The following is a 16,864-nucleotide window of genomic DNA, read 5'->3' on the forward strand; positions in this document are numbered from 1 at the left end:
TTTTGTCATTTGGGAGTTGTACTGGTTGGGATTTATAGCACACCTACAATCAAAGAGCTTTCTGAGCTCTACCAATGATGGAGTTGAACCAAATTTGGCACACAGAACTCCCATGATGAACAGAAAATACTGGAGGGTTTTCGTGGGCATTGACCTTGAGTTTTGGAGTCGTAGTTCACCTACATCCAGAGAGATCTGGATCAAACTTGGCATGAATACTCAATATGCCCAAATGTGAACATTGGTGGAGTTTGGGGAAAATAGACCATGGCATTTTGGAGTTGTAGTTGCTGGGATTTATAGTTCACCTACAATAAAGAGCATTCTGAACCCTACCAGTGATTGAATTGGGCCAAACTTCTCACATAGAACCCACATGCCTTGAAGGGGCCCACTGGTGTGAGCCTCCCTCCAGCCTCACACACTCTCCCTCACCTGCACATGCACACCATGCTGCCATGTGCCTAGAAGGCCTGCTCTCCCCTCCCCACTTGGAGTCTCAGAAACAGCCCTCCCCTTTGCTGAGAGGCTGGCCAATCACCGCAGAGGAGGGCTTTTGATGGGAGGATTCACAGTCTGTTTCAAAAACGGAAGAGAAGGACAGGCAGATAGAAATTCAGCCTTCTCTGCCAAAGGGGTTCCTACGATTATCAGAAATATGTGTTTTCTGATGTTCTGTGGGAACCCCTCTGAAAGCCTCCCACAACCCACCCAAGGGTCCCGACCTCCAGGTTGAGAAACGCTGATTTAAGTTTTAGGTCTCTTATTAAGTAAGTGCTTGCAAACATGATTAAAGTATTTGTGAAATAAATTAGATGTATTTGATAACATTGATGTGTTAAATAATATGAACCCAGATTTTGTTCTTCAGTTCCTTACAATCTGTGTACTTGTCCACAATGCCCTGCTTTATGCACAGAGGAAGAATTGTTTAAAGCTTCAGACAATGCGGTTGCTGTTGCCCATTTTTGGTCAAAAATTATTTAGCCGCTTGTGCTCCCTCTATTTTTATCAATTTTATACTTATTTATGCAAGGCTTTTGAGACAAAATAAAATAAAATATCCATTTTGGGGTTATTTTAAAGTAGAATGAGATAAAGAGAAATGCAACTCTTTCTTCCATGCTTATTATGATTTACAATGGCTTAAATAGTTCCAGTCTAAACATATTTGGGTTCCTATTACAGTAAACATTTAAAAAGCTTATTCTACTTATATTATTGAAATATTTCTTTTAAAAAAATACTCATGTGACAGTTTTACTCAAATTTAATGCAAACGATAAAACCTATAAATATAATATTTTTATCAATATTGCACACACACATCCATTCCTGTGATCAAGTACAACCGTTTTTAAAAAGCTGTAACAAAACCAAAGCTTCAAAAGTGCCTCATTACATTAATTTGATTGTACACAAACCTATGAAATTAAAAAAACAACAAGGCAACAGAATGCTAAAATAATATGGACAAAATAGAATATTCCTTGAATATCTTATACAGGATAATAAGACATTTTCTATTATCATCCTCCATTAATCTATGCCTTCACGCCATATACTGGGAGTGCCGGACTTGTTATAAAATCCTAACAGTTTCATCTTTCAAATTTACAACCACTTTTATACATATGCATTTACTATTTATAAAACAGTTTATACAGATTTGATATAACTGGTGAAATAATTTTGTAAAAACTCAAGTTTCCTAGGAAGTCACTGGAGCAATAGAAGGCCATATACTCATTACAGTGCTTGTTTTTCCCCCAGAGCAGACTGCTTTGTGGAGATATGAGTTATACATATACAGTTTCACATATATAATGCATTGCTCAAGCAGTCTTGCTTTTAGTAATCCAGGAGCCTTTTGCAAAGGAGATCCAAATGATCTATGCATGAAAATATTTCTCTATGTATAATTCAATTACTAGAGCTAAGAAATGAGTAAGAGGTAGCATGCGCTATGTGCAAATCCATGTAAACCAACTGTATAAAAAGGATGGCAGTTTCAAGTTAAAGCTCTGTTGCCCAGGGAACTTTTCAGTGGACCATTTCTTCTTCTCTTTATGTACATAATCTCTTGAGGGTTGTGTATGGGGTTTTTTTCTGCAGAGAAGATTGATCACCTAACTGAAGTTGGGTTGCTATGAGTTTTCCAGGCTGTATGGCCATGTTCTAGAAGCATTCTCTCCTGACATTTCACCCACATATATGGCAGGCACCCTCAGAGGTTGTGAGGTCTGTTGGAAACTAGGCAAGTGGAGTTTATGTATCTGTGGAATGTCCAGGGTGGGAGAAAGAACTTTGTCTGCTTGAGGCAAGTGTAAATGTTGCAATTGGTTAGCTTGATTATAATTTAATGGCCTTGCAGTTTCAAAGTGTGGTTGGTTGCTTCCTGGGGGAATCCTTTGTTGGGAGGTGTTAGCTGGTCCTGATTGATTCTTGTCTGGAATTCCCCTGCTTTTTTAGTGCTTTTTTAAAAGGCCATTAAATGCTAATCAAGGTGGCCAATTGCAGCATTCACATGTGCCTCAAGCAGACAAGAGTTCTTTCTTCCACTCTGGACATTCCACAGATATATAAACCTCACTTGCCTAGTTTCCAACAGACCTCACAACCTCTGAGGATGCTTGCCATAGATGTGAGTGAAACATCAGGAGAGATTGCTTCTGGAACATGGCCATACAGCCTGGGAAACTCACAGCAACCCAGTGATTCCAGCCATGAAAGCTTACAACAACTAATTGGAGTTGTTCATAGTTTATGGACATATGAATACTCTGCATGGAAAATGGAAGAAAAGTTACGAATTCCTTTTCCATGCTGCTTTTCCTTCAATATTTTCAAGAATAGAAAGGTAACTTTGTCCCTTAAAAAATCCTGTTCCTTCTTCTATATAATATGAGTCAAGAATAGTATAATTCCATTCATAATCAGAATATTTTCCCTACAAAATAAGTTTAATGTAAACTTGCAACCTTGAAAATACTCTGCAATATTTTCTTTCACTGAACCGCAAAAACTGCTCTGTTATTTATAGTATATATTCCAGCTCTGCATTGCATAATTTAAAGTTTAGAGACCTTTATCCAAAAGATGCCTTACTATGCGTGCATCTCCATGAGACATTACTGAGATGTATATGAACTTTATTGTTTTGTTTGGTTCTATCTGGGTAGCTGATTTTGGAGTCAGGGTTATTGCTATTGTCACTTTTCTAAAACAAACAAAACTTTGCCAGCGCTCAGTCTACACATGGCAACTTTTATGTACATCAAATATATATTTAGCCAATATCTATTATAGTGAGGGAAGGAAAGACATAAAACATCAAATGGAAATGTTCAACATGAACAGAATGTCAACCAATTATAACCACAGACCTCACTAAAAAGAAATTTGACGTCAGTGGCTTTGTGTGGGGTCACTATTACCTCACTTAAATCATCCCAATGAAACTATGGTTTCATTTTTTAGTAATTTTACTACTATTTAGCTACTATTTTGCACATATAAATTGTACATTGGTTGATTGAAGGTTACTCTGAGCTCTTATTTAGCCATGATTTCAACCACTGGATTTCAAACTCAAAGTCAAATTAAGATAAACTACTTGATTAGAAGCTAGACTACCATCTGCTGACAGTTGTGCAAAAGCACACTACCCAACTTCCAGCAACAGCAGCTCTATAGGTGTTTTGTCAAGTCTTCATGAAGCAATGGAGGACCTGAATTTTTCCTTTCCTCCACTACTGATAGAATAGGATTAAACACCATTGGCTTCAGCAATATCAGGAATTTTTTTCGTGTCTGGAGTGACTTGAGAAACTGCAAGTCGCTTCTGGTGTGAGAGAATTGGCCATCTGCAAGGACATTGCCCACACGCTTTCCCCGGATTCGAACCGCTGACTGATCTTGCCGGCACAAAGGTTTAACCCATTGCACCACTGGGGGCTCCATATCAGGATTGAATGCTGGTGTGCTACAATAAACTAAAACATAATCCTGTATTATTCTTTTGTCTAACTAGCATAAAACACAAGACTTAAATCTGTAAGATTTTTTCTTTTCTTACTTTTAAAGTTGTCACTAGTGGAATGAAAATCCATGCTAGTGCAGTTGCATTGGATTATATCTTAAATAGTTGTGCAACTGTTTGTGAAACCATTTTCCACAAGTTCTCAGACAATTAAAAAAAATGTAATTCATCCTTGTGCTAATCTGAAAATGTGAAAATCCATGCCAGTGCAGCTGCATTGGATTATATCTTAAACAGTTGTGCAACTGTTTGTGAAACCATTTTCCACAAGTTCTCGGACAATTAAAAAAATTGTAATTCATCCTTGTGCTAATCTGAAAATGTGGCACCTCTAGCTCAATTGACTTTGTGTTAACGTGACAAAATGGGCCAATAATTCTTTACAGCACCCACTTTTAAACATGTGAGTTATGTAGGAACAAGAACAAAAATTGTAAAAGGCCCAGGATGTTGATCACTGAGAGGATCAACATAATGAGAAAACTAAGTTAGAAGAAAAAAGTGAAAGAGAAAAATAGCTAGAAAGTCTTATCACACTAGAAAACTGTGTTAAATTCATCTTCACCCATTCAACTATTGATCTCAAGATCTTTGCTTGAGACCAAGATGATTTTGGATATGCAACCATTCATAAAACATTCTTCTCATCTTTGTAAGTAATTCTGCTTACCTCACATGGCAGCCAGTCATGCAGTCCAACATAACGTGTGAACAGTCAGACTGCAAACAGAACTCACAGCCAATCTTGTTAATGCTGGAAGTGGAGAGCATGAGAAATGTCACTGAGAAAATGAAACGGTATCATCACTGGGCTCATATGCTATCTGTGTGAGTGTGTATTGGGAGATAATTGTGATTGCCTTTGTGAACTTTTCCTATGTGCTCTTTCATTTTCTCCTCCTTGCATTATATGATACTACTGATGTGGCACGACCAACTCCAATTGAATTTCTCTGCAAAATAGCATACAACCTCTTTTACCATTTGCTCCTAGAATCCTTTAACCTGACTTGTCTCACCAGTTATCCATACACTTAACACAGTTGGATCAGATCCTTCTGTGCAGACATCCTTTCCCCCCTTGCAAGGCAAAGCAAAATCTTTCATTATATCAATCTGACTCCATCATGTGACTGTGTTTTGTCATACATATACTTCTTCTTGCGATTGATTGCCAGGTTTCTCTGAGGTCACTGGCGATTATCATACTGTAAATAGCGAATTAATCTTCCTGGGAGGGGCAAGGAGTCAATAAGGGAAATACGGTTTTTCCCAATCAAACTTCTAATTTTGATGCGGCAGAGGTGAACAAGTGGCCTTGGTGGTTCTGAAAAAGAAAATAGTCTCAGATAAGTAAAATAATAGTTATAAATGTGTTTTAAAATCAGTTTTGACCTGATGTTTCCAACATTGTTTCTTTAAAAAAAATCTATGCAATCACTTAAAAAAACCTATGTTCATACAGAGTTCATTTTCAAGTTTTAACACCACCAAACAATCAAAACAATTTAAGTTAGGTCACAGAGATGACACTAAAAAATAACAATCCAACAACAATAAAAATTATCAAGGAATTTGAAAAGCGGTATAAACTAGGCTTGTGCATTTCAGCTGAACCTTGATCCGTTTCTGCTGGTTGAATTCTGGAAGACTTGTGGATCCGTTTCTGTGCGCCTCCAAAAAACAGGCGGGTTGCCAAATAGCTGTTTTTGGTTCACAGCCTAAATAACTGGGATCTGGCCCATTGGCAGGAATGGGGCACTTACAAGGCTCCCTTTTATGTTCCTGGGATCCTTTCCTTTCTTCCGTTCAAGTGAACCTGGGTTTGAGCAATGAGGTTAAGGAAGCATCCTTCCTGGGAACCTTTCCTATCTTCTTTTCAAGGGAGTCTGGGTTTGAAGAACTGGGTTAAAGAAGCATCCTTCTTGTTGAATTCAGGAGGAGGAGCTGTAATCTGCTGCCACACAGTGCCATAACAGAAGAAAATATGTGATGCCTGTGCCCATCCATCCAGACAAGCTGAACAAGCCAGATTGACTGAAGGGAACCGACCACTCCGAACCTGTGCACAAGCCTAGTATTAACACTACCATCTAATTTGGCTCATTAGATTCTTGTTTGAGATATTAACAGGATAAAATATGAATGAGATCCAAATATCTGTTCATAACTACTTCACCTCTTCCTTTGTAAAGTGAGCAACAATCCTAACCCATTGTTATGCATGTGTCCCATTACAACTGAGCTATGGTTAATGGCTTCCAAATAAGCTAGGCTATGAAAACCAACCTTAAACTACGAATACTAGTAACCATAATTTCCTACTTCAAAGTTATCATTCACAGAGGTTCTTGGTTCACGATAGATTCTTAATTGTAAGCATGTGTTAGATACAGGTATTAGGATTAGACGCAAGGTGTCACTTGTCATCATAAATCCCCTTTGGTCAGAAGAGTCCTTATACCAGGTTAGCATAGGCCCCTTCCTTACAGCTGAATAAAATCCTGCATTTTCTGCTTTGAACTGGAATATATGGCAGTGTGGACTCAGATAACCCAGATCAAAGCAGATATTGTCGGGTTTTTTTCTTTGATATTCTGGGTTATATGACTGTGTGGAAGGGTCCTTAAAGAGCTGTTGATGGAGCTACTAGTCATCAGATCTACTCTGAGTACTAGAGTTTGTCAGCATTAGACCTATGAAAGGAGTAGAATGAGAGTGGAAAGAAACTACATCAGATCTAAACCTCCTCCATCTCAGCAATAGTCACAATGCCAATATAGAAGACTCTGTTTGGAGCCAGTGGAACAACTTTCCGTTGAAAAGTAATGGTAATGTCAGTTATATTATGATGTAGAATCACACAGAGAATTAACCAACCTGCTTTTAATTTAATGTTAGACCACCCTTCATAACTGTCGATATGCTCCTTCAGCCGGGAACAAAGTTGCACGTTGCCCACGTAATCTAAAAGAACATCAATAATCGGTCCTGCCCAACGACTTATCTCTGGAGCTGAAACCATTTCACAAAACTGGAGAGAAAAATAAATTAACGAATTAATGAATAAACGACTCCCATATCAGTGATCTTTGAGCAGTTGAAACAAAACCTGAAAATACTGGGGTGGGGGGCAAATACATTAATAAAGCCAGCAGGCCATAAAACTTTAACAGGCAGATAAAAGAAAAACCAGCTTACTTAAATGAAAAATGAATATAGATGAATTCATAGCGCAAGTGATCATATGATCAGTTGCATATATATGGGGAAGACATAATAAAAAGAGTACAAACTTTACATTACTGCCTTATTATACATACTTATAGCTGCTATTTGCCAATTTTTAAACTTTTACACACACACATAGTCCAATATTCTGAAAAACATCTCAGGGACTATCACATTTCCAATTTTGTAATAAATTATTAAAATTATTAAAATTTCAACATTAGAGATCTTATAAGTTAGTATTCCAGGCTAAAAATATATAGGTGAAATATCTAAATGTAAGTATGATTGCTTGATTTTATACTAGCCTGTGCCAGGTTTTAGTTCAAACTTTAAATGAGGTATCCAAGTGCTGAATCTATCCTGCAAATAGATACAATACTTTGAATAGTTATTTGGTATTTCAGATTGAGACCAAGAGCCACCAGCTGTCCTTATTCTAGGCATGAGAAATTATATTTCAAAATTGAGTTCCAACGTGTTTTGGTTGAGGAACCAATGCTGTTTTCTTGCAATTCCACTTGAGGGAGCTGTACACATTTTTATTTGGGAAGTATTGATTGATGAGGATACATTTGAGACCAGATGGGGAACAGTTTTCTGGGAAAGTGAATGCGAATATCTTTGTTAAGCATATTATGAATTCATATTTAGATGGTACATTACTGTTACATAATATTACATAATATTATTGTGACAGTGGAAACTACTGTTATTTACTCATGTTCATTGTAGGCTAAGAAATTTTGAATAAACTAGGGTAAGAAAATTCAAAAAAGGTCATGACTTCAGGGAAGTTTTCTTTCTTCAGTAACTATATGAACCAGACATACAAGTCAGGGCAGTTCCACACAGCTCTTTAAGCTGGGAGCAATCACTAGGAATTATTTTCCTCCTCCCCTCTTCTCTTGGTGCATCATTGGTCCAAGCCAGGAGAACTCCAGAAAAGGGGAATTGGCAGCTGGGTATATTCCTTTTTTTTAAAGGCTTTAAAAGGGGGTTTTGAGAGGGAGTGGGAGCTGTCTTGGGTTTCTTGAGCTCCAGCAGCTGAAGAAACCCAAGACAGATGTGTAGTTGGTCATGCGGTGCAATCCCCAGTCCCATCTACACAGCGCCTGAAGCTGGAAAGACCCAGGTCTTCTGAAAGAGCTGGGTCTTTCCAATAGACAAATTACCTTGACACAAACCAGGGTTTCTCTGCTTTGTGCCAAAAGCATCCGTTTTCTCCTGAAGCATTGTCTGGATGCCCCGGGGAAAAATGTGGAAGGACGCGCACTATAGGTGCTGCCATCAGACACAGAAGCAATGTCAAAGCACTTCTATATATTTTGCAGAAAAAAGTGACATACAACATAACTTTTCACAATATCATTTAAGGTTAGAAGTGTGAAAAATCTGTTCTGAATATAACCTCATATAAAACTTGTTGCTGAAGGTAATTAGAAAGCATATCAGGAACAAAGTTTTGACCCAGACCACTTCCTAATGTTCTAATATATTATACATATGGAAGAGATTTTACAAATAAATGATGACCCCTTTGTCTAAGGTTGTACAGTCTAGAACACTATTTCATTGTGTGTTGACCTGCACCTTCTGTTTTTCATATATCTGGTCATCTCACAGAAACTTCCAAAAGGCATAGTGTAGATAATTTGTATTTTATTTTTCATTTAGTTCCTTAAAGACTTCTGTATGTAGCTTACACAAAAATCCAATTTGCCCACACAATATGTAAAACAATACAAAATGCAAGTCTATAGAGAATAAACACAGGATTCTTATTACAGTCTTCTTTAGCACAGCACATTTGTTGCTGCTCTTGCTGTTGTTGCTGCATGTTTATAGCAACCCTAAAGTACCCTTTTACAGGGTTTTCTTGGGAAAAATTGTTCAGAGCAGGTTTTCATTGCCTTCCTCTGAGACCAAGAGATTGTGACTTGGCCGAGAACATCCATGACCAAGTGGGTATTTGAACTCTGATCTCCAACATCTCAGTCCAGTACACAAATCACTACACATACTGGCTCCTAACATAGCCAGTGCTCATTTCTTAAATCATTAGCAACACCAAGGAAACATATTTTTGTAAAATGGGGAAGGGGGAGCCTCCATTTTTAATACAAAAATCTCCCAAATATACTGCCCTGAAAATAGAAAAGAATGATTCTGAAGCTAAATGAAGTACATTGTTTAGGAAAGAACAAGAATGGAAAAATAAGCTGTAAATAAGAGTTTCTCTCCCGGTGAAATTGTTCAAGTGCCCTCTAGTGGAATTCAGTTAAAATATCTCTCTAATTATTAGCTTGTTTCACTGTTGCCTTTCTTTTAAAGTTTCACTTTCATTCTCATATTTCTGTAATGATCTCTTTTAATCTGGATTTTGGATATTACCACAAGCCTGCTGCTATCTCATGCTGTTCCAGTGACATGGGATAGCAACAATTTACCAGCACAGAATCTGATGACAACAACAACAATTTTATTTCTTATCCACCTCTCTTCATTGCTTGAGGCAGGTCACAGCACAGTCAAAAGACACAAACATTGCAAAAATTCTATAAACACACACATTAAAATATAGTTCTTCATGATCCCAGGTAAGTCCTAGGATTGCAAAGTAATCAGGAACTATTGACCTGATTTTCAGATCAATAGCCTCGAAGAGTTTCATTGTGAGGTGGTGGCAATGGCACCATCATCTTTGTGATGGTCCACCTGCTGTGCTTGTTTGCCAACAGTGTGCAATAAAGACCTTTGCCCTTTAAAGCCTTCAGAGACAACATGTACGAAAAAATCACAGATGATCTCTTTTAGGCCAGGGCATAGAGAAGCAGATTATTATCCAATAGTCTCTCAGCAATGTTCAATGTACAAAAATCCCTCTGTTGCTTAGATCTCATTTATGTTCAAGATACAGTTCCTGAAAGTTATTTACTGACTCAGCTAAAAGTACTCAAAAAGTCCAAGGCTAAGCAGATTTTTTTATCCAATATGAAATATTGGGTGTTGATTCAAATCATAAATTTAAAAAACTGCCATATAACTGACAAAAAGTTACTATGTCTTTTGAAAAATTACTTCTTAGGACTGTAGCTCCTAAAACTTCCTGCCACCACAGGCACTCTCCATGTTTTTGGATGGCTTCTGGGACTTGTAGTCCATATATAAAAGGTAAAGGTTTCCCCTGACATTAAATCTAGTCGTGTCTGACTATGGAAAATGGCACTCATCCTCATTTCTAAGCTGAAGAGCCGGTGTTACCTCTAAGGTTATGTGGCCAGCATGACTGTATGGAGCACCGTTACCTTCCCGCAGAAGCGATACCTACTGAGCTACTCACACTTGTATGTTTTCAAACTGCTAGGCTGGCATAAGATAGACCTAGCAGCAAGAGCTCACCCTGCTGCTCCCCAGGCTTCAGTCAGCTACTTCAGCAGCTCAGCGGTTTAACCCGCTGTGCCACCAGCTCAGATATATATCTGTGCTGAATAATGTACAGCTGACATTTTAGAATTTCTGATGGAGTTTCCAATTGCAGTTACTTACCCTATTTTAAATCAGAAAACCAAGAGACTGAAAGTGGTGACTTCCAAAGACAGACTGTATCATTATCTAAGTCATGGTTTTGCTCTATATGATCATTATAATACCACAGAGAAAGTATAAGGCAGCTTACCTGTACATTTCTTTGCTCTTTATTCACTTGGGGTTCATCATTAAACCTGTCCCTCCTAGTTTCAATGGGAGGATGTGGACCGCATCCATACTGACACTTAAAACAGGAGTAGGCATCACATCCCAAATCCATCAGATATTTCAACAGGGCAAGATACTTCATTGAAAACATGATGGTAGCAGGAAACGTAGTAGGGTGGGAGGCAATGTAGGCATCAATGTTGGCTCCATAGTCAAGAAGCAGCTTCATTGTCTTTAAGCAACCATGGCGGATGGATATGAGCAGTGGGTTGATGAGATCGACATTGGGATTGGCCCCAGCCTCCAGAAGCAGTTCAGTAGCATAAATATTGTTGTTAATTACTGAAAAGTAGAGGACACTGGTGCGCCGGTCTTCATAAAGTCGAGAACGTTCCTCTGAGAGAATGGCATTCACATCAAATCCAGCCTCAATCAGTTCTTCCAAGACATCATCACGGTTGCTTTCAGCTGCCAAATGCAAAGGACTGATGCCACTGCGCTTGATTCGAGTGCGACTAGTTACAGGGAGAAGCATTTTCAGAATCCTGGCAAAACAATGAATCAAGGGTCAAATATGCATCTTTTATGTTTGTTTTCATAGCCTACTGTATAGGAATCTCTGTTTGATAGGTGCTGTGCTAACATATCACAGAAACAAATAATCTCTGCTGTCAATGTACTTAAGATACATGACCATAAAAGGCTTTGGGAAATAGACAACAATCTACACCTAGACTCAGGTGTAGGTTATATTTCTACATAATTTTGAAGGCAGTATGATAATGAATGGGAATCCCTGCTCCATGTTTCTTTTGACTTGTAAATACAATGTTGCCTACTCCATCAATGCCGCTGGACTGGCCATGTTGTTGGAATGCCCAATTGCCGTCTCCCAAAGCAGTTACTATACTCCCAACTGAAAAATGGGAAACATAACATTGGTGGACAGGAAAAGAGATTTAAAGATGGGCTAAAAGCTAACCTTAAAAAGTGTGGCATAAACACCAAGAACTGGGAAGTTCTGGCCCTTGAGCACTCTAACTGGAGATCAGCTGTGACCTGCAGTGCTGCAGAATTCGAAGAGGCAAAAATGGAGGATGAAAAGGAGAAATGTGCCAAGAGGAAGGCATGTCATAGAATCATAGAATCATAGAATCAAAGAGTTGGACGAGACCTCATGGGCCATCCAGTCCAACCCCCTGCCAAGAAGCAGGAATATTGCATTCAAATCACCCCTGGCAGATGGCCATCCAGCCTCTGTTTAAAAGCTTCCAAAGAAGGAGCCTCCACCACACTCCGGGGCAGAGAGTTCCACTGCTGTGTCAAGCCAACCCTGTGTCAAGGATCGCCTTCCACCTGGAAACCGATGCCCTCACTGTGGGAGAACATGCGGGTCAAGAATATGGCTCCACAGCCACCTATGGACTCACTGCCAAGACGCTAGACTTGGAGGCCCATCATCCTCAGGCTATGAGGGATTGCCTATGTAACAATGTCACCAATAAGTGAAAAGAAAGGCAAAGGATCAGCAAAGGCTATCATCATGTGCATTGCAAAAAAAAGCCCTACTAACTGAAAGTACTCAAGAAGAAGATAGAGAGCGAGATAGAGAATATTAGATAGAGAATATCTAAAATATTCTTGAACAATTCTGGCTTAAGACAGGCTTGTTGCATATATTACAAGTTAAAGCTGAGAAAAAGTCTATGCTAAGGAGGGGGGACCATTGCCCTCTGGGTTGTTTTGGCCTGTGTAATCTTTTACTGCATGGGGCTGACTGGAATCTATGTCAAAACCCTGGTCTAAACAGACAAAGTATTTGTGCAAAAGAAAAGGAAGAAAAACTCTCAGCATGTCTACTTGCCTTTACCCTTGCTCTCAAGACATTATGCCCTCATTGGAAAGAAATAACAAAGCTCCCCGAGGAAATTCATGTACAGATCATATCTCAAAACAGAGAGCCTGACCTCTCCCCAGCAGTGATGCTCCCTGGAAGGCAGGGTGCTCTTTAGCTGGCAGGTGTCCAGCACTAATAAATGCTTTGTAACTGCCATAATAGCTGAAAAGTCACACACGGTGCTGAAAGGGGAATAACTCAAGTACAGCATTAGTCATCCTCTTGCAATTTATTGGGATTTATTAAAATGTACGGTTTGAGATGGCTTACTGGCTCATGCAGGCTGAATTAAAGAGACACTACAATTTCAAATGGTTTCCTGTCAATGTGTACATCTACATGGTAGAATTAGCGTAGTTTTCACAACTTTAACTGCCATAGCCAAATGTTATGGAATTCTGGGAGTTGTAGTTTGGTCGTTGCACTATTTAGCAGAGAAGGTTAAATAACAACTACCACAATACATCCATCATTTTGATGAAGGTATTGGCCAATGCATACGACCAGTATTCTTTTTGATTACCATACATATGGTAATATGGAGCTCCTGGTGGTTCAAAGGACTAAATCCTTGTGCAGGTAGGACTGAAGACTGACAGGTCATAGGTTTGAATTCGGGGGGAGTGCAGGTGATCTCCTTCTATCAGCTCCAGCTTCTCATGCGGGGACATGAGAGAAGCCTCCTAAAAGGATGGTAAAACATCAAAACATCCGAGCATTGCCTGGGCGAGATCCTTCCAGATGGCCAATTCTCTCACACCATAAGCAACTTACAGTTTCTCAAATCGCTCCTGACATGGAAAAATAAAATCCATACATAGCCTGAATCTGTTATCCTTATATTGCATCTCTTAGAATGCTGTATCTAATATTTCAAACATGTGTTTAGCTGTAAAAATGTATACTACAGATGAAGTGCTCTTCAGAAAAACTATTCCATACATGACTTCTAATATAAAGCACAGAGTGATATGAATTGATCTGAAGATGCTTCTCCCTATTACTACTTTCGTCCTTCCTTTTAAGTCTTTATGTGAGTGATGTAATGTACATACTTAATGTATTCCAAGCAAAAAAGAGCATCATTTTATACATAAAATATATATGATAAAAATAAACTTAAAGGGTTTTACTAAAATGCTGTATAAAACATGAGCTGCTTTGACTTGAAATGCCTATTTTGGTCACTGAAATATATTTGTAAAAACTGAACTAATCATACCATCATGTATGACATTTAAAAGATGTTATACAAACATTTAAAAGAAGTTATACTCATGTAAATAGTCTCCTGAAGTCTGTTTTTTGTGGAAGTGGATACTTAGGTAGGTATATAGTGGTATAAGACCTTTTATACATTCATGGTTGGAATCACTGGGTTGCTGTGGGTTTTCCGGGCTGTATGGCCATGTTCCAAACAGACAAGAGTTCTTTCTTCCACCCTGGACATTCTACAAATATATAAACCTCACTTTCCTAGTTTCCAACAGACCCTCAACCTCTGAGGATGACTGTCATAGATGTGGCGAAATGTCAGCAGAGAATGCTTCTGGAACATGGCCATATAGCCCAGAAAACTCACAGTAACCCACCTTTTATATGGTTGCATAAATCTTTCAAGCTCCATATACAAGTTGATGGTCATTTTCTTTTTATTTGGACATCTTTTGTCTCTTTGTTAGCATTTTCCCCTCCCTTCCATAATAATAGGCTCATCCACAAGCCCTGCTTTACTGACTTTCTTTCCAACATGGAACCCATTATTTCTTGGTAAAATAGATGGAACTCCACTGTCAATATATTTATCCAGATACCAATGCACAGGATATTAATTACCCATCACATCTTGATCATAGATGCTAGTGATTGTTAAGTGTTAATAATATTACACTAAAGTCGAGAAGTTGAAAGGCACACTATCTAAAACAAAGGGAGACAATTGTGCATAATAAACAAATGATCAGCAAGAACATATATATCTCCCTGGCCTTTTTAATGTTATGGAGCTTTTATTTCCTGGCAGTGACTCTGAACACAGGATTCCTGCAGAATGACGTATTAAATCCACATGCTTAAAAAGAGAGACTGCCATGAACAGCATTGTTATCCAGAATACCAAAGGGATTAAAAATAACTGGCTAAAGAGGAGGGAGGCAAGGTTCGTACTTTAGATACTTGGTCTGAGTCACTATAGATGGAAAACTGTTTCATTTCATAGCTTTTTTACTACTGTTTGATTTCACATCTTCAAACCAACTTTTGCACAATGAAATTCTGCTTGGGATCATGTTTATTTGTTTGGTTGCTTGGATTTGAAGTTGAGAGGGGTCCAATAGCATAATCACATCTTTGCTTCAGTGATTTTATTTTACCTTGTAAAATTATATAAAATGAATTTTGGCTCCTGTTCTATTCCTGGAAGCACTCCACTAACATTTTACTCACAAAGATTTCAGTTCCTTTGCTGGAGATATTGAAAACACAGATATAAGAGTAATTTAACCAGGGATACTCTAACTGCAAGATTCCTGCATTGAGCAAGGCTCTGAACTAAATCAATGCTATTCAAAGAGATAGCCCATGGACTGGACTGGTGCCGGTCCATGAGACATTGCCTGTTAGTCCACAGCAAATTTCAGGAAAGAAAGAAACAGATGTACTCCCTGTGTAGACATGTTATGTCAGTCCCTAACACATTGGGGAGGGAGAGCTCATTACTCGATATTTTATATGGTTTGATTGACTGCTATTTGTTTTAATTGTTTATATACTAAGATTGTTTCTATTTTGATGAGATGTGTTTTATTATTTACTTGAGCGGCATTGAATTTTTGCCGGATTTGGAGGCCACCTTGAGTCCCCTTCGGGGTTGAGAAAGGTGGGGTAGAAATGAAGTAAGTAAATAAAAAAACCAACTTTGGTTAAATAATTAACTAAATAATTAACTTCAAGGGACTAAATAATTAACTTCAAGGATTGTTCCAAATCTAATCAGTGGTTCAAATTTAATAGTATACTCTGGTGGTGGTTGTTGTATACCCTCAAGTTGTTTCCGAAAAAGCTTACAAGGATTTTTTAGTGTGTTAAGTGTGTCTTCAAAGTTTCATTACAACTCCTTCATGAAGAAACAGAAGGAGAAAGAACTGTCCCTTTCCTTTTCTCAGGGCCCTTCCACACACCCATATAACTCAGAATTTTAAGGCAGACAATCCCACAATATCTGCTTTGAATTGGGTTATCTGTGTCCACACTGCCATATGTTCCAGTTCAAAGCAGAAAATGTGGGATTTTATTCAGCTGTGTGGAAGAGGCCTTAGACAAACCTATCACAGGGGTTTGGAACTCTCTCCCCATCGAGGTTAGGTCTGCCCCCTCCCTCCTGACCTTCAGGAAGCAACTGAAATCCTGGCTATGGAATTAGGCATTCACAGATAAGATGGATTGAACTGGTAAAGATTAAGAGTTATTGGACTACAATGTTTTGATTGAGTTAGATTATGTTTTTAACTTGGCAAACTGTCTTTTATATTTTATATTTTATAATTTATTTATTATGTATGTTGTTTTTAAAATGTTATTTATTGTGTAGCTTTGAATTTTTGCTGTTGTAAGGCGTTCTGAGTCCCTCCAGAGGGAAGTTTCCTTTGTCTTACTCTGAGATGGAGAGATTGCCCAGGGTAACCCAGTGGAGTTTCCACAGCTCACCAGAGACTTGGGAACTTATCATCTACCAAAGGTGCTTTGAATATGATTTTCCTGCTTCTTGGCAAGGGGGTTGGACTGGCCCACAAGGTCTCTTCCACCTCTATGATTCTATTATTCTATGATGCTATGATCTCCTCTACTGAGTGAGCAACTGTCTCCCTGTTTTTCCTCCTGTCCCCTATGCCTTGATTCCTGGACATATACCTGTCACTGTGCCTTCCCTGAAAAATCGGATATAAAAAAGAGGTTGGTAGTCAAATGACCTCAAAAAGTCCTGCACAACATCACCG

The 16,864-nt window shown here is 38.6% G+C and overlaps 1 protein-coding gene across 2 annotated transcripts in view; it reads right to left on the reverse strand.

Moving 5' to 3' along the window:
- Nucleotides 1-1,254: 1,254 nt before the first annotated feature.
- The window catches only part of ASB2 (ankyrin repeat and SOCS box containing 2), a 39,125-nt gene continuing 23,515 nt past the window's right edge, over nucleotides 1,255-16,864 (reverse strand). For both annotated transcript variants that reach the window (XM_060756282.2, XM_060756273.2), the window contains 3 exons: nucleotides 10,953-11,517; nucleotides 6,923-7,076; nucleotides 1,255-5,369 (listed from right to left, as the gene is read on the reverse strand). In XM_060756282.2, coding sequence (XP_060612265.2) covers nucleotides 5,233-5,369; nucleotides 6,923-7,076; nucleotides 10,953-11,517 — 856 coding nt within the window. In that variant the 3' untranslated portion in view covers nucleotides 1,255-5,232. The remainder of the gene's footprint in view (nucleotides 5,370-6,922; nucleotides 7,077-10,952; nucleotides 11,518-16,864) is intronic.

This window comes from Anolis sagrei, chromosome 1 (assembly GCF_037176765.1).
Source record: "Anolis sagrei isolate rAnoSag1 chromosome 1, rAnoSag1.mat, whole genome shotgun sequence".
Classification (NCBI taxonomy): domain Eukaryota; kingdom Metazoa; phylum Chordata; class Lepidosauria; order Squamata; family Dactyloidae; genus Anolis; species Anolis sagrei.